This window comes from Myotis lucifugus, unplaced genomic scaffold (assembly GCF_000147115.1).
Source record: "Myotis lucifugus unplaced genomic scaffold, Myoluc2.0 scaffold_151, whole genome shotgun sequence".
NCBI classification, from domain to species: domain Eukaryota; kingdom Metazoa; phylum Chordata; class Mammalia; order Chiroptera; family Vespertilionidae; genus Myotis; species Myotis lucifugus.
In genome coordinates, this window is record NW_005871199.1 from 949,437 (window position 1) to 972,377 (window position 22,941).

Consider the following 22,941-nt stretch of genomic DNA (forward strand, 5'->3'; position numbering starts at 1 on the left):
CTTGGGGGGGCACTGGGCATGGGCGGCGACTCAGAGTAGATCGGCGCAAGTCCCTTCATATCCTGTTATTCAGAGAGCTGTATCCGCTGGGAATGTGAGTGTCTTTTGTCCTGGGGTGAGGAGGTGACTGTGTGGCCTCTGGCTGGCTGGCTGGCTGGCTGGCGGCAGCTCTGTCTCCAGCTGGGGCAGACCTGGCCTGGCTCCTCTGTAGGTAATCCGGGGAAGGGTCCTCGGGCCTGTTGCGGATTTTGGGGTGGGTCTGAGGGAGGCTAGGCTAGCGGGGAGTGGCTGGGAGTCTGCAGAATGTCTGACTCAATGAATCCGGACATTGTCCTTTCCCAGCAGCGGCCATGGCCTGGGAGTCTGGACTCCCTTCCCTGGCGCCTGGCCGGATGGATTGCGGAGGGCCTAAGTCAGGGGTGGGCAAACTTTTTGACTCGAGGGCCACAATGGGTTCTTAAACTGGACCGGAGGGCCGGAACAAAAGCATGGATGGAGTGTTTGTGTGAACTAATATAAATTCAAAGTAAACATCATTACATAAAAGGGTACGGTCTTTCTTTTTTTTAGTTTTATTCATTTCAAACGGGCCGAATCCGGCCCGAGGGCCGTAGTTTGCCCACGGCTGGCCTAGGTCCTTGCCTCTGCTTTGTTGCCTGGAGCCGGGGTCTCAGCCAATCTTGGTGTCTTGGTAGGGGACTATGGCTCCTGTCCCAGCCATCTTGGCTCATCCTAGCTGCTCCTAGCTGTGTTTGCCCCCAGGGCAGAGGGCCTGGGTGAGACAGGTGTGCAGACGGTGGAGGGATGGGCACTTACTCTCTTCCCACGGGAGCCTCTTGCTCTCACTGGGACTCTGACAAGCCCAGGGCCTGGGGCTGGGGAAGGGCTGGGAGAACCTGTTGGGGCAGTTGAGCTGGGGAACACCTGGATTAGAAGAGCCACATAGTACTCATTCCAGGGCTACCCCCCTGTGCCTCCCTTTTCCTGCCTCCCCCTGGCGGACCTGTCAGCTTAGAGGACCCAGGGCCCAGGGTGTGTGTGGGGGAGGAGGAGTGGCCTGTCGGGGGCTCTTCTCATCTGTGATTCTCATGGTGCCCAGGCCCCTCGAGGAGTGAGGCAGTGATGGCGGACTGCTACACAGAGCTGGAGAAGGCGGTTGTAGTTCTGGTGGAAAACTTCTACAAATACGTGTCTAAGTACAGCCTGGTCAAGAACAAGATCAGCAAGAGCAGCTTCCGAAAGATGCTTCAGCATGAGCTCAACCACATGCTGACGGTAAGGCCCCCACACAAGGGCCCTGTCTCTCCCCAGCCCCCGAAGCCCTGTCTTCCCCATTGCAGCCCCTGTTCTTTCAGAGTTACCCCACAAACCAGGGTCTTGACCCCGCCCAGGCCTCTGTCCTCTTGGGGTACCCAGGCCTGGGCCAGATCCGGGGCCTCTGCCTAGGGGGTTCTGTGGGACTGCCACTCTCAGCATGGCTGACCCAGGTTCCTCCCCAGGACACGGGGAACCGAAAGGCTGCTGACAAGCTCATCCAGAACCTGGACGCCAACCACGATGGACGCATCAGCTTTGACGAGTACTGGACCTTGATAGGAGGCATCACCAGCCCCATCGCCAACCTCATCCGCGAGCAGGAGCAGCAGAGCAGCAGCTAAAGACCCCCCACCGTCCCCTCATGGCACTGCCCCCATGCCCAGCCCCTCGTGCTCTTCCCAGCCTCCTGCCCACCCAGGCCCTGCCCTCACTTCTCCCTCCAGACCTTCTGTTGATCATTGCTGAACAGGGGGAGGGGGTGATGTCAGGGCCTCTTTGTGAGCATATCTCAGTCTGGGGGTGCCTACCTCAGGGTCTCGGTCCCTGGAGCCAGCAGACGCTGGGCATCCAGGCCCCCAGTGCCGTTTGGGTAACCCGAGTTTCCTCAGTCCATCTACCCTACCAACATCTGATGTTCCCGCCTAATGCTGAGTCTCTCTTGACCTCTGGAGGTCAGCTCGCTGCTCCAGGTCTTCCCGCTCCTGGCATAAGCACCAGAGACATCTCCCCTTTCCCTCAGCCCCTGGGCTGGGGAAAGACTTTCAGGGACTGCCCTCCAGCTAGCTGCCTCTGGGTCTGGGAAGAGATCAGCAGGGTTGAGCCTTCTCCCTCCTCCTCAGCCCCTGAAGCATGGCAATAAAGGCTGGATTTGACATTTGTTTCCCCCTCACCCAGTCCCTTTGTGATGCTCATTAAAACCTTTCCACATCCTGGCCAGTGATTCCTGGTCAAAGGCACATACCTGGGTTGCAGGTGCCATACCTGGCTTTGGTCAGGGCGTGTGCAGGAGGCAACCAATTGATATATAGCTCTCTCATGAACATTCTCTCTCTCTCTCTCTCTCTCTCTCTCTCTCTCTCTCTCCATCCACCCCTCTTTCTTCCTCTCCCCCCTCCTTTCCTCTCTTTCCCTCCTCCCTCCTTTCTTCCTCTCCCCTCTCTTTTCCACTCTCTGAAAATCAATGGAAAAAATATCCTTGGGCAAGGATTAAGAAAAAAAAAAAACACACAAAAAACCCCCCAAAACAAAACACAACAAAAAACAAAACACACAAGCATACACATGTGTGTGCGCGCACGCACGCGCCCACACGCACACACACACACACACACTCACACACACACACACATCACCATCACCAAACACCTTTCCACTCTTTGGAACTGTTAGGTCGGAGAGAGCCCAGGATTGGATACATGCAGACGTGTGACGAGATAATGGACTCCCCCTGGCATTTCTAACAGATCAGCATGCCAGACACAGATACTGGCTTCTCCACAACCCCCACACAGATACTGACTCCTTCCTGAATACCTTGCTGACCCCCTGCAGCTGAAACTTCCTCAGCTGAATACCTCAGCTCATGTCCCTGCCCCTCATCCAACCGCAGTATAAAAAAACGCCTGCCCCCCTTGGCATGAATCCACATACCCTGTCTTTGGGGGTATGTGGGTCTCCCGGGGACGCAGAAATAAACCTTTTCCTTTTCTTTTTCTGATTCACTGGACTCTCTTTATTTCCTATGCCGCCTCCTGAGCCACCTAACCTAACAAGAACCTTAGAAAGAAGTAGAAGTCCTAGATCCCCGTGGGTGCTGTGTTGTAATGTACCCCCATGTACATTCACGTTCCGTGAATCACAGAAGGATGCCTCAAGAAATCGAATTAAAGAGTCACATTTATTGCAATCCGGGACTCTGAGGGGCCATTCCCCAAATCTCATAGTGATAATGTGCTGGGGGAGGGACCGTGAAATGGAAAGATTACTAATTGTCTTAAGAAACAAAGTGTTATGATATGCTCCAGCCAGGTGTGACCCTGTTTTCCTACTGAACTTTTACCCTGCCAGTTAATGCTTTGTAGTTCTCTCAAATAAAAGCCTTGCAGGACCCTTGGTCTGCACTATAAGCTGCGAGGCTCCCAGAGGGGGAGGGACGCGCTGTAGTCAGCTGGCCAGCTTAATAAAGGCTCCTAAATTTAAATTCTGAGTTGGTGGTCTATCTCACTGAGTGAACCCATAACATTTGGAGGCCCCAGCGAGATCCCTGGCAGGGGTGAGAGGGACCCCTTATTTAGGGCAGGAGGCTCTCCCCTGGCAGGGGTGAGAGGGACCCCTATTTAAGGCAGGAGGCTCTCCCCCATTTATCGCCGGGCACGCAGTGAGATACCCCACACCTGTGGGGAATGACTACCAAGGAGGCCTCCAGTCTCCGTCCCGGGTCCCAGGGAAGCAGAGGAGACTCCACCCAAAACTTTTGATTCGGAAACCGAGCCACCTGGACTCTCGAGAGAGGTAAGGAAGACCGGTCGTTAATCTAGAATTGGGACGTCCCATGGAAGGACCTATTCGGAGGGCTGGATGCAGCGGTACTCCTGGTCCTGACCCTCGGCCAGGACGGTGGCCGGGGTCCCTGGTTCGTGCAGCTTTAGGCTGCACCGGGTTTGTCTGTCTGGTGTTTGTTTGTCTTGGTGTTTGTTGTCAAAAAGTTGTCTGCTTCTGTGTGCACCCTGTTGCAATGTTTTTTGAAAAATTTTCAGGACTTCAAGGAGCAAGCTGCAGGTTCCGGGCAACCTTAGGTAGCATTTGTCTGGTTTGTTTTGTCTTTGTTCTTTGTTGTCTTTGTCTTTGTCAAAATGGGTTAGGGTCAGTCATCTTTGTCGACCCCCTATCAGTCAGGCCCACTCCGAGTGAGTGGAAGGGGAGCTTGATCACCTCCCGGGAAGCTATAGAGCTCCCTCAGGAATTGGAAATTAGTTAGGAATTGGGTGGATTGTTTAAACTCTGAGTGAATGTCTGGTGAAAGTGTGTGAGTGTCGAGGGAGGGGGCCTGCCCTCTCCTCTCCTTTGTGTGGCTCCACGACTTCGGTTACGGAGTCCGAGTGGGCCCCAACCTGCAGTTCCGCGATTCATCATATGGCATAACGGTGACTCACCCCCACGTGGAGGTGACCAGGCCCGGGGTTTATACGGGTGCACCTTTGCTAAGACGAATCTAAGCTCCCAAGGGACGTGGCCAGGCGGGCATCTACATGAGGATCTGTGAAAACAGGTCACCCCCTCCCTTGTCTGTCTCTCGCCACCAATCATCATGGGGTTGGGACAAAGTAAACCCACTGTTCTCAATTGCATATTGAAAGAAAAAAAGTGATTCGATTGAGGAATTATGAGTAAACAGCTGTTTGTTTGTGTGGGACTAGCCAATTTACTATCGAGAAGGGGGACTGGATACAGCTCCAGCCTGGGCTAGTCTACTAAGAGAGTGTAAGTACGGGTGTTTGTCTGCCTTGGCTGCTCATTAACTGGTCTGTGTGAAGTGAAAGCTACTTTGATTTATTCTGCTTTTCTGTTGATACGCTTGGCTGAACGTTTGGGCTGGACCCGTGATAGTCTGCAAAAGTCTCTTGCAGCTGTGAGAATTATTTTTCTCAGAGTCTTATGCTCACTATTAAAGGGGAATCAGCCCACTTAGCTACTAAAGATTTCTGTCTATCAGTTGCTCTTACCTAGGTTGTAAATTTACTGTATTAAATTAAAGTTCTGGGGTAGATTTCAAGGTTATAATGTTAATGCTCTTGATTTGCAGAAATTCTGTGAATGGGAGTGGCCCACTTTCAAGGTGGGATGGACGGACGCAGGGACTTATGATTTAACCACTGCTTATTGGGTTCACCATGTTGTCTACGGCCGGCCGGGTCACCCCAACCAAATTCCCTATATTCAAGTGTGGGTCGATATTTTGACTGAAAAACCAAGGTAGTTAAAGAGTTGTCAGAATAAGGAAAAGAAATTGGGACAGAGACAGACAGTCCTCTTGGCTTCGGCCCAGAAGGGCAAAACTCCCCCTGTTCTCCAAGGTCCAAGTGAGGAGGCACTCCCCAGGTCAGGCCTCCCCTGTATGCTCCTCCACCCACCGGTCCCACGGTGGCTCAAGACCCTGATCCGGAACCCCTGCCTCCTCTACAGCCGGTTTCCTTTAGTCCAGAAACACCAGTCCAGGACCCGGCTCCATTCTCTCCTCCTCACACTAGGCAAGGGACACCGTATGGAGACAGAGAGAGAGAGAGTCAGGGCGGAAGGGAGGAAACTTGTTCTGGGTCCGGATAGACAGCCTACATCTGACCAAGACAGATTAGAGGCTGTGTTTCCCTCCAGGAGACCCGACTGGAACCCCTCTAGTGACAGGGGAAAGGAGGCTCTCGATCGATTGGTATCGCCAGACTTTATTGGGGGGCATCCGAGCTGCTGCTCAGAGACCCACAAACCTCTCTAAAGTGACAGAGACAGTCCAGGGGCCTAACCCTGATGCCCCAGAAAATCGGAGGGCTGTCAATGTTGCATTTGTTTCCCAGTCGGCCCAAGATATTAAAAAAAAAATTACGGAAGTTAGAGGGCTTTAAGGGGAAATCAATCTCTGAGTTGGTTGAGGTGGCCCAGAAGGTTTTTAACAATCGGGAGGACCCGACAGCAGGTTTAAACACCCGGATGGCAAAGGTCCTCCTGGCCATAAGCAAGGAAAAAGGCCCAAGGGGCCGGAGAGACAACAAGGGCAAAGAAAAGCCTCTGGGGAGAAAAGGAGTCCAACCCCGGCTTGGGAAAAATCAGTGTGCATTTTGCAAAAAGGAAGGACATTGGAAAAGGGAGTGCCCTGAACGTGTGGGGGAACCTACTCCCTCCTGTGCTGGTGGAGGAGGTGGATCAGGGTTGTCAGGGCTCAGCTGGCCCCCAAGAGCCCAGGATAACCCTGACAGTGGGGGACCAAAAGGTGGACTTTCTTGTAGAACTCATAGCACTCACTCAGGCCCTCTAGTGGGGAAAGGAAAAAAAGAGTGAACATTTCAGCTTCCTGAAAACAGCTGCCTTGAACCCTGCCACACTCCTCCCTGACGAAGAGGCAGAGGCCCCTTTGCATGACTGCGAGGAGACACTGACTACCCTCACTTCCCTCTGCAAGGACCTTGTGGACCAGCCCTTGCAGAATCCGGATGAGACCCTCTACACGTACAGGAGCAGCTTCATAGAGGAAGGTACCCGGTATGCGGGGGTGGCAGTAGTGACATGATGAGGAGCCAGGGGAAATCTACAATCTGCCAGGATTAGAAAGAAGCCCTGGTGAGCGCCCCTGCAATCGCCCTGCCAGACCTACCCAGGGAATGCAGGGATATATCTCCTCACACTGCACTTACAGGAGGACACGGGAGTCACCTTAAAGAGGTCTCCTGACATCAGGAGAAAAGGAAAAATGCTCCTGAGATACACAACCTCCTGGCAGCCATATAGGGGCCAAGGAAGTGGCTAAAAGACCAGTAGGACCCCTAGAAGTGCTCATAGCCCTGCCAGCACAAAGGCTCCCAGAGAAGCCTACTCATCTGCCAGAGGAGCAGAGGCTAGCTGAGAAACTAAGGGTCTGGGAAGGAGAGGCTGGATGGCTAATTCTGCTGGATGGGAGGCCTATAGTGCCAGAAGCCCTGGGGCGGACCATCGCTTCCCAGACCCACCAGAGTACCCACCTGGGGGGAATGAAGCTATCAGAACTACTGGGAAGAGAATTTTATTTATTTATTTATTTATTTATTTATTTATTTTTTATGTCTCCTTTCCCCCCCACCACCCTTGACAATCCCCTGGCCTCCCCTACCCCCCAGTGTCTTATGTCCATTGGTTATGCTTATATGCATGCATATAAGTCCTTCAGTTGATCTGGGAAGAGAATTTTACATCCCAGGGCTCCAGAAAATATCCCAAGACTTGGCCAGAAGGTGCCAAGTGTGTGCCCGGGTAAACCAAGGACCCCCTCTTGTGGCCGCGCCGGGACAGCGATTCCGAGGTCAGAACCCCGGAGAACACTGGGAAGTGGACTTCACCGAGATACCAGGAGGACAAGGAGGGTATAAGTACCTGCTGGTTTTCATTGATACCTTCTCTGGCTGGCCTGAGGCATACCCAACCAAGGCAGAGACAGCACAGGTAGTAGTTAGGAAACTCCTCACTGAAATTGTCCCCCGGTTTGGCCTACCGCTATACATGGAGTTTGACAATGGCCTAGCGTTTATCGCCAAAGTTACACAATCCATAGTTAAGGCCCTGAGGGTTACTTGGAAATTGCATTGTGTTTATAGACCACAGAGTTCTGGACAGGTAGAGAGGATGAATCGGACCTTAAAGGAAACATTAACTAAGTTAAAATTAGAGACTGGCGAAAACTGGGTAAGTCTCCTTCCTTTTGCCCTCCTCAGAGCTAGGTGCACCCCGTACATAAAAGGACTCACCCCTTTTGAAATTATGTTTGGCAGGCCGCCACCTCTTCTTCCCCGCCTAAGGGAGGAAGAAATTGCCCGGCTGTCTACCCGAAATTTGCTTAAGTCCTTACAGGCTTTGCAGAGCAGCACCACATTGGCACAGCCTTACCATATTGGGTGGTGAGAGCCGTAGGGGAGGAGGACGCACCGAGAACCAGTCCAACGCAGCCTGCCTTCTCTCCCGGTGATCTCGTCTGGGTGAAGCGCCATGACCCTGGCAGCCTGGGACCTAGATGGGATGGACCCTACCAGGTGGTGCTGAGCACTCCAACTGCCATCAAAGGCGCAGGAAAAAGGAACTAGAAATTGTAACCCCGTCCTCCTCATGCCTCTCGCCTGGTGGACTGACCAATGGGGAGGGGAAAGACGTGGGGACTAAGACTATGTCAGTGGCCGAGACCCTGGCCAATTCTTCACCATCTAATGTTGTACTCTTCCCGGGTGGCTCAACAACTACCCTGCTCTCCTCCTTGGCAGGACCAGTCGTTCTGCTCCTCCTCGGGCTACTATTCAGCCCCTACATTGCCAAATGCCTCCTCAATTTCATATCGTAGAGGAGGGTGCTGAATCAAAGATTTGATTCGGGCATAAGACCAGTAGGGAATGTGCTGGGGGAAGAGACTGAGGCATGGAAAGGTTACTGATTGTGTTAGGGTCAGGGACCGTGGCAGAGAAAAATTACTAGATTGTCTTAGAAAAACAAAGTGTTATGATATGCTCCAGCCAGGTGTGACCCTGTTTTCCTACTGAACTTTTACCCTGCCAGTTAATGCTTTGTAGTTCTCCCAAATAAAAGCCTTGCGGGGACACTTGGTCTGCACTACAAGCTGCGAGGCTCCCAGAGGGGGTGGGACGCCCTGTAGTCAGCTGGCCAGCTTAATAAAGGCTCCTAAATTTAAATTCTGAGTCGGTGGTCTATCTCGCTGATTGAATCCATAACACTTCCAGCTCCATGAAGGTCCAAAGACCACATGTCACCAACTGGGCCTTCCTAGCCAGACTCAGACAGTATGTCCCACGTAGTCCTTATTGCAGTTCTGTGAGCGAGGGGCCATGGCCCTTAGTTGCACTGAGTATCTGAATGCTCATCAACAGATTATTTATTTATTTTAAAAATATATTTTTTTATTGATTTCAGAGATGAAGAGAGACAGAGAGAGAGAGAGAGAGAGAGAGAGAGAGAGAGACAGAGAGATGATGAGAACGCATCATTGATTGGCTGCCTCCTGCACGCCCCGCACTGGGGATAGAGCCCATATAACCTGGGCATGTGCCCTGACCAGGAATCAAACCCTGGTTCATAGGTGGGCGCTCAATTACTGAGCCATGCCGGCCGGCCGGGAAAATATGAATATATTTAAATGGATAATGGATATTGTTGTCGCTCTTGCCCCACTTGGGGCATCCATTTATGCCGGGGTTCATGTCCCAGCATCAAGAAGGGTTCAGGAATCTGGAAAAGGGGCTGTGCGCAGATGACATAGGAATCCAGAGACTAATAAAGAGTCCGGAGACGAGATATAATTTTGAAAGGCATTGAGGGTCAGAGGACCTTCAGTTAAAGGAACTGAAGACTGTCTCCTAGTCTAGGACCCTTGCTTTTATTAACACAATTTGTCCTAAGGCAAGGTGGAGATAATACACTTCAAAGGGTAAGGTTTCAGAGGGTACAGAGGCATTGTCAGTCTGGGGAATAGCCTACTGCTGTTCAGGTGTTTGGCCAGTAGGAGGCAATAACATGTAGATTAAGATGCCCTTTAACTGTCTGGCAGCCACAATCAGTTTACTATTCAGGTTTGGTGAAATGCCTTTAGCCATTCCCAACAGGTGACTACATGTGTGACTCAACCCTGTTGAGTCCCCAAGTCTCATCAACCTTTTGATGAAACTCTTGAAATTATGACATACTGGAATTGGTTTACAGCAAATGGAGAGCAATACACCATTGTGATGTTTAGATTTCATCAAGCACGAATTTAAAAGACTCAAAGTTTTATTTAAAAAGTGACAATTCTTAAAGCATTCCAGAATTTATACACTCTGCAAAGATTCAAACTTGTGACAAAAAATCTTAGCTGTCAACTTAAAATATATGTGAGTCAGCACATACCACCCCCCCCCAAACCCCCTAATTCCTTCAGGAAGCTCAGAGCAAACCCCCTGAAGACAGACTATTGCTTTAGAGAGCAATAGGGGTGTTGGGGAGAGAGGGGGGCTACCTGGGGAAGCTTTGGAGGCGGGATGAGCTGAACTAGAATGGAAGCCTGAGGTGAGCAGATCACATAGGGGAGAGAAAGGAGTCTTGGAGAATAGGACAGAGGATAGTCAGGGGCCCAGGCCTTGGTGTGGTGGAGGAGGCAGCTTCTCAAAGCCAAGGTGTGAGGGATGCACGGGAAATACCAGGGGCCCTTCCTGCCTCCTTTCTGATGACGGGCTCCTCACGTTCCAGTCCTCCACACTGAATGTCTCAGAAGAGGGTGGTGGCGGTGGTGGGGTGTCGGGTGGGCCAACCCCAGCCCTGTCCCTCAGGACCCAGCTCCTGCTTCCTTGAAAGAAGGGGCTATGCTCCCTTCAGTGCTCTGGTACATGCCTGGAGTTCAGCGCTTCCATCCGTCCAAGACTTTAGAACAGCTGGCAGGAAATGAGAAGGCACGTGACCCCAGCTAGAGGCATGTTTCTAGAAGATTTAAGCTCCAACCTAGAGTGCTGTGGAGGACACTGAACGTTAGTGGAGGTCAGAGAATCTAAACCGCAGTCAGCGCTTTGGCTTCAGGCACGGAGCCAGATAGGCCCCAGAGGGACAAAAGCTGTCACTGCAGAAGCAGACACTCAGCTGAGGCCTCCCTGGGGAGTGGTAGGGCCAGAGAAGGGCAAGCCTTCCTGTCTTACCCTCAAGTTCAGGGACTAGACAGCCTGAGCAAGGCCTGAGCAGAGGAGGGGAGGGAGGGTCAGAAGCAAGTCCCACAGTACTATTGAGCAGGGCCCCTCTGCCCGGGTCTTTCCCTGGCCTGGCCTAGTATTTAAACCACTTGGATCTGAGGTGGTGGGTGCCCAATACATTGCGCCTGCCAAACCCCTCTGTAGTCAGACTTGCCATTCTCTAGGGTGAGAACCTGGCTTATTTTGTCACATTAGGGTAAGAAAACCAAAACTACCCGTGTCAGCTTTTTTTTTTTCTTAAGTATATTTTATTGATTTTTACAGAGAGGAAGGGAGAGGGGTAGAGAGTTAGAAACATCGATGAAAGAGAAACATTGATCAGCTGCCTCCAGCACACCCCTTACTGGGGATGTGCCCGCAACCAAGGTACATGCCCTTGACTGGAATCGAACCTGGGACCCTTCAGTCCGCAGGCCGACGCTCTATCCACTGAGCCAAACCAGTTAGGGCCCCTGTCAGCTTTTGACCTTCCTGTGCATTTTGGTTTTTCTTTCCATTTAGATTTTTAGTAACTTCCTTTTGAAACCTGAGCAATCCTTTCTGCTTGTCCAATGTTAAACGTTTTAAAAACACATTCTCATTCAAGTCTCATTTGGTCCTGCTGACAGCCCCGTGAAACAAGAATCACGACCCACCTTTTACAGGTGAAGCTGTCAGAGGTGACGTGACTTGACTTAGTCCAGGACACCGTGACGGTGACCCGATCCGTCTTTTATGAACTCTGTGTGGACTGCCCCAAGGGCAGAGGCGCTTGTCTGTGTCTTAGCCCCCATAACGATGAAGGGCCAAGAGTGCCCTTTACATGCCCAGAGGCCACCGAAGCTTGGTGGCTGTGATGCTCCTGCTGCAGATGATCCATTCATTCCCCGTTCTCATAAATACCCCTTGTCATCACCTTCTAAGCTAAACACCATTTGAGTTTCTGCCCGAATCAATGATTCTTGAACAGCTATTCTTTTGGATCTCAGATAAATGCTTGTTGCCTCTCCCTTTGGCCTTTTATTTTGAGGTTAACAGGATCTAAGGTGATCTACTTAGTACACAGATTTGGCTGTGTGTAACACATACCAAATAGAGCAGTGGTTTGAATGAAGGAGTTTATTTCTTGGTCAAATACTATCTGGAAGTAGGTGGCTTAGGCCTGGTTTGGTAGGTGGTTCTGCTCAGCCATCCCCAGTTTGTATAGTCCAAACATTTCATCCATTTTCCAAGCAGCAAGGTGAAGAAGTGGCCTGTTCTCTGCCGTTATGGGCAGAATTACAAGTCACTTACCTGCTTATCTTTCTGCTTATTTTGGTCAGAGGTTAATCATGTGGCTACACCTATTTGCACAAAGGGCTGGGGAGCATGGCCTTTATTTGAATTTAAAAGTAAGTTTGTTTTTAAACTATACAGAGTCTGTTTGGCTATGAGAGATAAGGGGAGAAGTGGTAAGGAGACAACTAGCAGCAGCCTTTACTCCAAATGATATTTGACACCTGCCACAAAACATAAATTGGGCAGTATTTCCTCCTTTTTTAATTTCTGGAAATACGTATAAGATGCCCTGCATGCCCTCCCTACCCCTCTTGATTTGGTAAACTTTCCCAGAAAGACCATCTGCGTCTGTTTTATTTTTATATATCTTCTTTTGTGTAGGTTTATACTACTGAACAGTTTTTATTTTTTACTAATAAAAATTGTATTGCTTAGCAGCATTTAGAATGTTAACAAAATGGCTGCAACTTTTTTGTTTTTTTGCAATTAGAGAGTGGTATTCAGTTAAGAGAACAACAATTGTTTCATAAAAGCTGCATCAGAGACAACTGAAGATGAAAACATTACCATCCCCACATGTAACTAATTTGTGCTGTGCACCAAGAACCTGCTTTAAACTTCCATGCCAATTTACAACCCCCATACTGTAGCAGGCAAAGTTAGTGGCTATTGGAAATACCACCAGGACAGGCCTATCCAAACACACATTGGGCCCTGCCAACGTGGCTCAGTTGGTTGGAGCTTTGTCCAACTGTGCATCGAAGGGTCCTGGGTTCAATTCCCAGTCAGGGCACATACCTAGGTCTAGGTTCGATTTCCCGTTAGAGGCAGCCGATCAATGTTTTTCTCTCTCCCTTCGTCTCTCTCTAAAATAAATAAAGACACATATCATCAGTGAGGATTATAAAACAAAAAGCATTAAAAAAAGACATTTGGTAGTGTGTTAATTGTACACACAGAAAAAGACACTGTATAGTTAGTTTAAAAACAAATCTTTTAAAAAAATATCCTATATAATAAAAAGCTATGTGCAAATTGTCCCCTAGACCAGGAGTTCGACCGGGAGTTGGACCAGGGGGCGGGGCCAGCCAACCACCAGCAGCCCCTCCCTCCAGCCACCCAGCTCCCCATCGCCCTGATCAGGGTGGGCTGGCTGGACCCCACTCATGCACAAATTTGTGCACCAGGCCTCTAGTAAACAAAACAACCAAAAACAAATCTTACACAGCCTTTGATTTCAGTTTTTTTCTTTAAAAGGAATGAGTTGTGTACAGGGTAGGTAAATGCTTTATAGACAAGAAAAAAAGTTGTCTAGAACCAACTTATCATCTTCTTCATCTTCATCTACCTTCTGTTATAGGACAGTCAAAAGTTAGAAAAATTCGGGACACGCAGAATAGGGAAACTAAGACAGATGGTTAAATAGCAGTTTACAGCCACATTGTAAATCTTATCTTCCCTAAACTAAGGACACGTAAGAGTAAGTGGTTTGCATTTCTCCTCCCAAACCAGAGGGTAAATAGCTTAAATCACCCGACTCAGGAAGATAGATAACGGACCAGGGCAGATAAGGGAAGGATTCCTGGTCAGAGATGCCCCAGCCTGAGCTCTCTCTCTCTCTCAACTTTCCTTCCTTCCCGCATCCTGGTCCAGTCTCATTCTACCTCCCAAAAAACCTTTGCAAACAACAACAACAGAAACCAACAGACATTAGAAGAGTGGTCAGGGGCCTTTGTACACCTGGTATCAGGGCTGGAAGGAAGCAGGGTATTTAGGGAACATCTTCCTTGAACAAAGCACTGGGCCGGGCAATACAGGCTAGAAGAGATGCAGAGATTAAAAAAGCTTTGAGCCGAAACCGGTTTGTCTCAGTGGATAGAGCGTTGGCCTGCGGACTGAGATGTCCAAGGTTCGATTCCGGCCGAGGGCATGTACCTGGGTTGCGAGCACATCCCCAGTGGGAGATGTGCAGGAGACAGCTGATCGATGTTTCTCTCTCATCGATGTTTCTAACTCTCTATCTCTCTCCCTTCCTCTCTGTAAAAAATCAATAAAATATATTTTTTTAAAAAAATAAAAAAGCTTTAAGCCCTGGCTGGTGTGGCTCAGTTGGTTGGGTGTAGTCCATGCATGGAAAGGTTGCTGGTTCGATTTCGGGTCAGGGCACATGCCCAGTCTTTCAGGCTTGATCCCTCCTTGGGGGCGGGGAGGGGTGGAGGGTAAGATGTGAGGCAGCCGATAGATGTCTGGCTCTCACATCAATGTTTCTCTCTCTCCCTTGCCCTTCCTCTCTCTCTAAGGCAGGGGTGGGCAAACTTTTTTTTTTTTTTAAAATATATTTTATTGATTTTTTTAAAGAGAGGAAGGGAGAGGGATAGAGAGTTAGAAACATCAATGAGAGAGATCGATCAACTGCCTCCTGCACACTCCCCACTGGGGATATGCCTGCAACCAAGGTACATGCCCTTGACCGGAATCGAACCTGGGACCTTTCAGTCTGCAGGCCAATGCTCTAGCCACTGAGCCAAACCAGTCATGGCGGGTGGGCAAACTTTATGAATCGAGGGCCACAATGGGTTCTTAAAGTGGACCGGAGGGCCGGAACAAAAGCATGGATGGAGTGTTTGTGTGAACTAATATAAATTCAAAGTAAACATCATTACATAAAAGGGTACGGTCTTTTTTTTCTTTTTAGTTTTATTCATTTCAAACGGGCCGGATCCGGCCCGCGGGGCATAGTTTGCCCACGGCTGCTCTAAGGGATCAATAATATATATATAATTTTTTTTTTTTTAATCATAAAGCAGTGAGGTTGTCTATCCAGGATTTTAAAAAAATGGCCCCAAAGCCTCGTCCTTCTGTGTGGTTCAGAATACACAATGGCTGTGTGTCAGAAACACACTCCTTGCTTCCAGGAATGTCTGGTGTCTGGGGAGATTACAAGACCCAGGAAAAGGCTGCAGCTGTACCAGTTAGTGGGCCCAGGCCAATGCCAACTGAGAATCTATAGGAGCCAGGGGAGGAGGGCATGGAGGGCGGGGGCCAGGGCAGGCTTCCCGTGGGAGGGGCAGTGCCAGTAGGCTTTAAGTAGGCAGTGAGGGCAGGGCAGTGGGCACAGAGGAAGACGGCCTTCGAGAGCAGGTGGGAGGGGCAGGGACTTGAACTGTGGATGCCCAGGCCCTTCCTTCACCAGGATCTGATGGGCAGGGTGGCTGCAGCTCCTTCCTGGGCTTGGGGGCGTGAGTGGAGGCTCATTGCCCGGGTTCACTTCTGGGGGCACTGGGCATGGGCGGCATCTCAGACTAGATCCACCTGTCCCTTTATACCCTGTTATTCAGAGAGCTGTATTCGCTGGGAATGTGAGTGTCTTTTGTCCCGGGGTGAGGAGGTGACTGTGTGGCCTCTGGCTGGCAGGCTGGCGGCAGCTCTGCCTCCAGCTGGGGCACACTCGGCCTGGCTCCTCTTTAGGTAATCGGGTGAAGGGTCCTCGGGGCCTGTTGCATATTTTGGGGGTGGGTATGAGGGAGGCTAGGCTAGCGGGGTGTGGCTGGGAGTCTGTAGAATGTCTGACTCAATGAATCCGGACATTGTCCTTTCCCAGCAGCGGCCATGGCCTGGGAGTCTGGACTCCCTTCCCTGGCGCCTGGCCGGATGGATTGCGGAGGGCCTAGGTCCTTGCCTCTGCTTTGTTGCCTGGGGCTGGGGTCTCAGCCAATCTTGGTGTCTTGGTAGAGACTATGGCTCCTGTCCCAGCCATCTTGGCTCATCCTAGCCGCTCCTCGCTGTGTTTGCCCCCAGGGCAGAGGGCCTGGGTGAGACAGGTGTGCAGACGGTGGAGGGATGGGCACTTACTCTCTTCCCACGGGAGCCTCTTCCTCTCACTGGGACTCTGAAAAGCCCAGGGCCTGGGCTGGGGAAGGGCTGGGAGAACCTGTTGGGGCAGTTGACCTGGGGAACACCTGGATTAGAAGAGCCACATAGTACTCATTCCAGGGCTACCCCCCTGTGCCTCCCTTTTCCTGCCTCCCCCTGGAGGACCTGTCAGCTTAGAGGACCCAGGGCCCAGGGTGTGTGTGGGGGAGGAGAAGTGGCCTGTCGGGGGTTCTTCTCATCTGTGATTCTCATGGTGCCCAGGCCCCTCGAGAAGTGAGGCAGTGATGGCGGACTGCTACACAGAGCTGGAGAAGGCGGTTGTAGTTCTGGTGGAAAACTTCTACAAATATGTGTCTAAGCCCAGCCCGGCCAAGAACAAGATCAGCAAGGACAGCTTCCAAAAGATGCTTCAGCAGGAGCTCAACCACATGCTGACGGTAAGGCCCCCATGCAAGGGCCCTGTCTCTCCCCAGCCCCCGAAGCCCTGTCTTCCCCATTGCAGCCCCTGTTCGGGGGCCTCTGCCTAGGGGGCTCTGTGGGACTGCCACTCTCAGCATGGCTGACCCAGGTTCCTCCTCAGAACACGGGGAACCGAAAGGCTGCTGACAAGGTCATCCAGGACCTGGACGCCAACCAGGATGGATGCGTCAGCTTTGACGAGTACTGGACCTTGATAGGAGGCATCGCCAGCCCCATCGCCAACCTCATGTGCGAGCAGAAGCAGCAGAGCAGCAGCTAAAGACCCCCCACCGTCCCCTCATGGCACTGCCCCCATGCCCAGCCCCTCGTGCTCTTCCCAGCCTCCTGCCCACCCAGGCCCTGCCCTCACTTCTCCCTCCAGACCTTCTGTTGATCATTGCTGAACAGGGGGAGGGGGGATGTCAGGGCCTCTTTGTGAGCATATCCCAGTCTGGGGGTGCCTACCTCAGGGTCTCAGTACCTGGAGCCAGCAGACGCTGGGCATCCAGGCCCCCAGTGCTGTTTGGGTAACCCGAGTTTCCTCAGTCCATCTACCCTGCCAACATCTGATGTTCCTGCCTAATTCTGGGTCTCTCTTGACCTCTGGAGGTCAGCTCGCTGCTCCAGGTCTTCCTGCTCCTGGCATAAGCACCAGAGACATCTCCCCTTCCCCTCAGCCCCTGGGCTGGGGAAAGACTTTCAGGGACTGCCCTCCAGCTAGCTGCCTCTGGGTCTGGGAAGAGATCAGCAGGGTTGAGCCTTCTCCCTCCTCCTCAGCCCCTGAAGCATGGCAATAAAGGCTGGATTTGACCTTTGTTTCCCCCTCACCCAGTCCCTTTGTGATGCTCATTAAAACCTTTCCAGCCCTAATCGGTTTGGCTCAGTGGATAGAGCGTCAGCCTGCGGACTCAAGGGTCCCAGGTTCGATTCAGGTCAAGGGCATGTACCTTGGTTGCGGGCACATCCCGGGTTAGGGGATGTGCAGGAGGCAGCTGATCGATGTTTCTCTCTCATCGATGTTTCTAACTCTCTATCCCTCTCCCTTCCTCTCTGTAAAAAATCAATAAAATATATTAAAAAATATATTTTAAAAACAAACAAAAAAACCTTTCCACATCCTGGCCAGTGATTCCTGGTCAAAGGCACATGCCTGGGTTGCAGGTGCGATCCCTGGCTTTGGTCTGGGCGTGTGTAGGAGGCAACCAATTGATATGTCTCTCTCTCATGAACATCTCTCTCTCTCTCTCTCTCTCTCTCTCTCTCTCTCCATCCTCCCTCCTTTCTTCCTCTCCCCCCTCTTTTCCACTCTCTGAAAATCAATGGAAAGAATATCCTTGGGCGAGGATTAACAAAAAAACAAAAACAACACCCCCCCACCCCAAAACAAAACACAACAAAAAACAAAACACACACACACACACACACACACACCACCAAACACCTTTCCACTCTTTGGAACCTTAGAAAGAAGTAGAAGTCCTAGATCCCTGTGGGTGCTGTGTTGTAATGTACCCCCATGTACATTCACCTTCCGTGAATCACAGAAGGACGCCTCAAGAAATGGAATTAAAGAGTCACATTTATTGCAATCCGGGACTCTGAGGGGCCATTCCCCAAATCTCATAGCGATAAGATGGCCACAACACCAGACTTATATAGGCAAAGGTCACAAAGGTATTGATTACATCCCAGGGTTTGAAATGAGGAACCTGATTTGCAAAAAAGCAGTTTACAGAAGCAGAAACAGCATGTTATCTAAATTACAGTTTGGGGTCTCCGTATCACTGAATTGACAGAAACACGTTAACTAGAGCCCTCTGACCTTGGGATAATTGGCTGTCCTTCCCAGGTAAAGGAAAATGTGCTTTCTAAGACCAGTATGACCACAACCAATGGGATAGTCACAGTACAATCAATAGGGTATTCGATCGAATGGGATGATTCATATAATTCAGAAAATCAAAATAACTTTTCTATTGTTAAACAAAGCAAATAAGTACAGAAGCCAAACAGCAGGGTTAAAGTTAAACTATGGTGTCTACCTGAGATGGTTGCTACCATACTTCAGCTGTCAGCCCTGGACCAGCAGTTCCTTCCAGCTCCATGAAGGTCCAAAGGCCACATGTCACCACTGGGCCTCCTAGCCAGACTGACAGTATGTCCCACGTAGTCCTTATTGCAGTTCTGTGAGCGAGGGGCCATGGCCCTTAGTTCCACTGAGTATCTGAATGCTCATCAACAGATTATTTATTTATTTTAAAAATATATTTTTTTATTGATTTCAGAGATGGAGAGAGAGAGAGAGAGAGAGAGAGAGAGAGAGAGAGAGAGAGAGATGATGAGAACGCATCATTGATTGGCTGCCTCCTGCACGCCCCGCACTGGGGATAGAGCCCATAACCTGGGCATGTGCCCTGATCAGGAATCAAACCCTGGTTCATAGGTCCGTGCTCAATTAGTGAGCCATGCCGGCCGGCCGGGAAAATATGAATATATTTAAATGGGTAATGGAGAGCATTACACCATTGTGATGTTTAGATTTCATCAAGCACGAATTTAAAAGACTCAGTTTATTTAAAAAGACACAATACTTGAAGCATTCCAGAATTTATACACTCTGCAAAGATTCAAACTTGTGACAAAAAATCTTAGCTGTCAACTTAAAATATATGTGAGTCAGTACATACCACCCCCCCAACCCCCTAATTCCTTCAGGAAGCTCAGAGCAAACCCCCTGAAGACAGACTATTGCTCCAGACAGCAATAGGGGTGTTGGGAGAGAGGGGGGCTACCTGGGGAAGCTTTGGAGGGGAATGAGCTGAACTAGAATGGAAGCCTGAGGTGAGCAGATCACATAGGGGAGAGAAAGGAGTCTTGGAGAATAGGACAGAGGATAGCCAGGGGCCCAGGCCTTGGTGTGGTGGAGGAGGCAGCTTCTCAAAGCCAAGGTGTGAGGGATGCACGGGAAATACCAGGGGCCCTTCCTGCCTCCTTTCTGATGACGGGCTCCTCACGTTCCAGTCCTCCACACTGAATGTCTCAGAAGAGGGTGGTGGCGGTGGTGGGGTGTCGGGTGGGCCAACCCCAGCCCTGTCCCTCAGGACCCAGCTCCTGCTTCCTTGAAAGAAGGGGCTATGCTCCCTTCAGTGCTCTGGTACATGCCTGGAGTTCAGCGCTTCCATCCGTCCAAGACTTTAGAACAGCTGGCAGGAAATGAGAAGGCACGTGACCCCAGCTAGAGGCCTGTTTCTAGAAGATTTAAGCTCCAACCTAGAGTGCTGGGGAGGACACTGAATGTTAGTGGAGGTCAGAGAATCTAAACCGCAGTCAGCGCTTTGGCCTCAGGCACGGAGCCAGATAGGCCCCAGAGGGACAAAAGCTGTCACTGCAGAAGCAGGCACTCAGCTGAGGCCTCCCTGGGGAGTGGTAGGGCCAGAGAAGGGCAAGCCTTTCTGTCTTACCCTCAAGTTCAGGGACTAGACAGCCTGAGCAAGGCCTGAGCAGAGTGGGGGAGGGAGGGTCAGAAGCAAGTCCCACAGTGCTATTGAGCAGGGCCCCTCTGCCTGGTCTTTCCCTGGCCTGGCCTAGTATTTAAACCACTTGGATCTGAGGTGGTGGGTGCCCAATACATTGCGCCTGCCAAACCCCTCTGTAGTCAGACTTGCCATTCTCTAGGGTGAGAACCTGGCTTATTTTGTCACATTAGGGTAAGAAAACCAAAACTACCCGTGTCAGCTTTTTTTTTTTTTTTATAATATATTTTATTGATTTTTACAGAGAGGAAGGGAGAGGGATAGAGAGTAAGAAACATCGATGAGAGAGAAACATCAATCAGCTGCCTCCAGCACACCCCTTACTGGGGATGTGCCCGCAACCAAGGTACATGCCCTTGACTGGAATCGAACCTGGGACCCTTCAGTCTGCAGGCCGACGCTCTATCCACTGAGCCAAACCAGTTAGGGCCCCTGTCAGCTTTTGTCCTTCCTGTGCATTTTGGTTTTTCTTTCCATTTAGATTTTTAGTAACTTCCTTTTGAAACCTGAGCAATCCTTTCTGCTTGTCCAATGTTAAACGTTTTAAAAACACGTTCTCATTCAAGTCTCATTTGGTCCTGCTGACAGCCCCGTGAAACAAGAATCACGATCCACCTTTTACAGGTGGAGCTGTCAGAGGTGACGTGACTTGACTTAGCCCAGGACACCCTGACAGTGACCCGATCCGTCTTTTATGAACTCTGTGTGGACTGCCCCAAGGGCAGAGGCGCTTGTCTGTGTCTTAGCCCCAATAACGATGAAGGGCCAAGAGTGCCCTTTACATGCCCAGAGGCCACCGAAGCTTGGTGGCTGTGATGCTCCTTCTGCAGATGATCCATTCATTCCCCGTTCTCATAAATACCCCTTGTCATCACCTTCTAAGCTAAACACCATTTGAGTTTCTGCCCGAATCAATGATTCTTGAACAGCTATTCTTTTGGATCTCAGATAAATGCTTGTTGCCTCTCCCTTTGGCCTTTTATTTTGAGGTTAACAGGATCTAAGGTGATCTACTTAGTACACAGATTTGGCTGTGTGTAACACATACCAAATAGAGCAGTGGTTTGAATGAAGGAGTTTATTTCTTGGTCAAATACTATCTGGAAGGAGGTGGCTTAGGCCTGGTTTGGTAGGTGGTTCTGCTCAGCCATCCCCAGTTTGTATAGTCCAAACGTTTCATCCATTTTCCAAGCAGCAAGGTGAAGAAGTGGCCTGTTCTCTGCCGTTATGGGCAGAATTACAAGTCACTTACCTGCTTATCTTTCTGCTTATTTTGGTCAGAGGTTAAACATATGGCTACACCTATTTGCACAAAGGGCTGGGGAGCATGGCCTTTATTTGAATTTAAAAGTAAGTTTGTTTTTAAACTATACAGAGTCTGTTTGGCTATGAGAGATAAGGGGAGAAGTGGTAAGGAGACAACTAGCAGCAGCCTTTACTCCAAATGATATTTGACACCTGCCACAAAACATAAATTGGGCAGTATTTCCTCCTTTTTTAATTTCTGGAAATACGTATAAGATGCCCTGCATGCCCTCCCTACCCCTCTTGATTTGGTAAACTTTCCCAGAAAGACCATCTGCGTCTGTTTTATTTTTATATATCTTCTTTTGTGTAGGTTTATACTACTGAACAGTTTTTATTTTTTACTAATAAAAATTGTATTGCTTAGCAGCATTTAGAATGTTAACAAAATGGCTGCAACTTTTTTGTTTTTTTGCAATTAGAGAGTGGTATTCAGTTAAGAGAACAACAATTGTTTCATAAAAGCTGCATCAGAGACAACTGAAGATGAAAACATTACCATCCCCACATGTAACTAATTTGTGCTGTGCACCAAGAACCTGCTTTAAACTTCCATGCCAATTTACAACCCCCATACTGTACCAGGCAAAGTTAGTGGCTATTGGAAATACCACCAGGACAGGCCTATCCAAACACACATTGGGCCCTGCCAACGTGGCTCAGTTGGTTGGAGCTTTGTCCAACTGTGCATCGAAGGGTCCTGGGTTCAATTCCCAGTCAGGGCACATACCTAGGTCTAGGTTCGATTTCCCGTTAGAGGCAGCCGATCAATGTTTTTCTCTCTCCCTTTGTCTCTCTCTAAAATAAATAAAGACACATATCATCAGTGAGGATTATAAAACAAAAAGCATTAAAAAAAGACATTTGGTAGTGTGTTAATTGTACACACAGAAAAAGACACTGTATAGTTAGTTTAAAAACAAATCTTTAAAAAAAATATCCTATATAATAAAAAGCTATGTGCAAATTGTCCCCTAGACCGGGAGTTCGACCGGGAGTTGGACCAGGGGGCGGGGCCAGCCAACCACCAGCAGCCCCTCCCTCCAGCCACCCAGCTCCCCATCGCCCTGATCAGGGTGGGCTGGCTGGACCCCACTCATGCACAAATTTGTGCACCAGGCCTCTAGTAAACAAAACAACCAAAAACAAATCTTACACAGCCTTTGATTTCAGTTTTTTTCTTTAAAAGGAATGAGTTGTGTACAGGGTAGGTAAATGCTTTATAGACAAGAAAAAAAGTTGTCTAGAACCAACTTATCATCTTCTTCATCTTCATCTACCTTCTGTTATAGGACAGTCAAAAGTTAGAAAAATTCGGGACACGCAGAATAGGGAAACTAAGACAGATGGTTAAATAGCAGTTTACAGCCACATTGTAAATCTTATCTTCCCTAAACTAAGGACACGTAAGAGTAAGTGGTTTGCATTTCTCCTCCCAAACCAGAGGGTAAATAGCTTAAATCACCCGACTCAGGAAGATAGATAACGGACCAGGGCAGATAAGGGAAGGATTCCTGGTCAGAGATGCCCCAGCCTGAGCTCTCTCTCTCTCTCAACTTTCCTTCCTTCCTGCATCCTGGTCCAGTCTCATTCTACCTCCCAAAAAACCTTTGCAAACAACAACAACAGAAACCAACAGACATTAGAAGAGTGGTCAGGGGCCTTTGTACACCTGGTATCAGGGCTGGAAGGAAGCAGGGTATTTAGGGAACATCTTCCTTGAACAGAGCACTGGGCCGGGC

The 22,941-nt window shown here is 49.8% G+C and overlaps 2 protein-coding genes across 10 annotated transcripts in view; both read left to right on the plus strand.

The window, feature by feature from the left end:
• The window catches only part of S100A16 (S100 calcium binding protein A16), a 6,546-nt gene extending 4,340 nt beyond the window's left edge, over nucleotides 1-2,206 (plus strand). For both annotated transcript variants that reach the window (XM_006095155.3, XM_006095154.3), the window contains exons 2-3: nucleotides 1,100-1,275; nucleotides 1,500-2,206. In XM_006095155.3, the coding sequence (XP_006095217.1) occupies nucleotides 1,123-1,275; nucleotides 1,500-1,658 (312 nt within the window). In that variant the 5' untranslated portion in view covers nucleotides 1,100-1,122 and the 3' untranslated portion in view covers nucleotides 1,659-2,206. The remainder of the gene's footprint in view (nucleotides 1-1,099; nucleotides 1,276-1,499) is intronic.
• LOC102421903 (protein S100-A16) overlaps nucleotides 1-17,172 on the plus strand; it is a 21,508-nt gene extending 4,336 nt beyond the window's left edge. For 2 of the 8 annotated variants that reach the window (XM_014461199.2, XM_023759197.1), the window contains 2 exons: nucleotides 16,164-16,339; nucleotides 16,483-17,171. In XM_014461199.2, coding sequence (XP_014316685.1) covers nucleotides 16,187-16,339; nucleotides 16,483-16,641 — 312 coding nt within the window. In that variant the 5' untranslated portion in view covers nucleotides 16,164-16,186 and the 3' untranslated portion in view covers nucleotides 16,642-17,171. Of the gene's footprint in view, nucleotides 1-9; nucleotides 95-14,829; nucleotides 15,498-15,529; nucleotides 15,851-16,163; nucleotides 16,340-16,482 lie in introns of those variants that run through there. The other 6 variants (XM_014461205.2, XM_006095156.3, XM_014461203.2 and 3 more) reach the window with 6 other exon arrangements.
• Nucleotides 17,173-22,941: the final 5,769 nt, after the last annotated feature.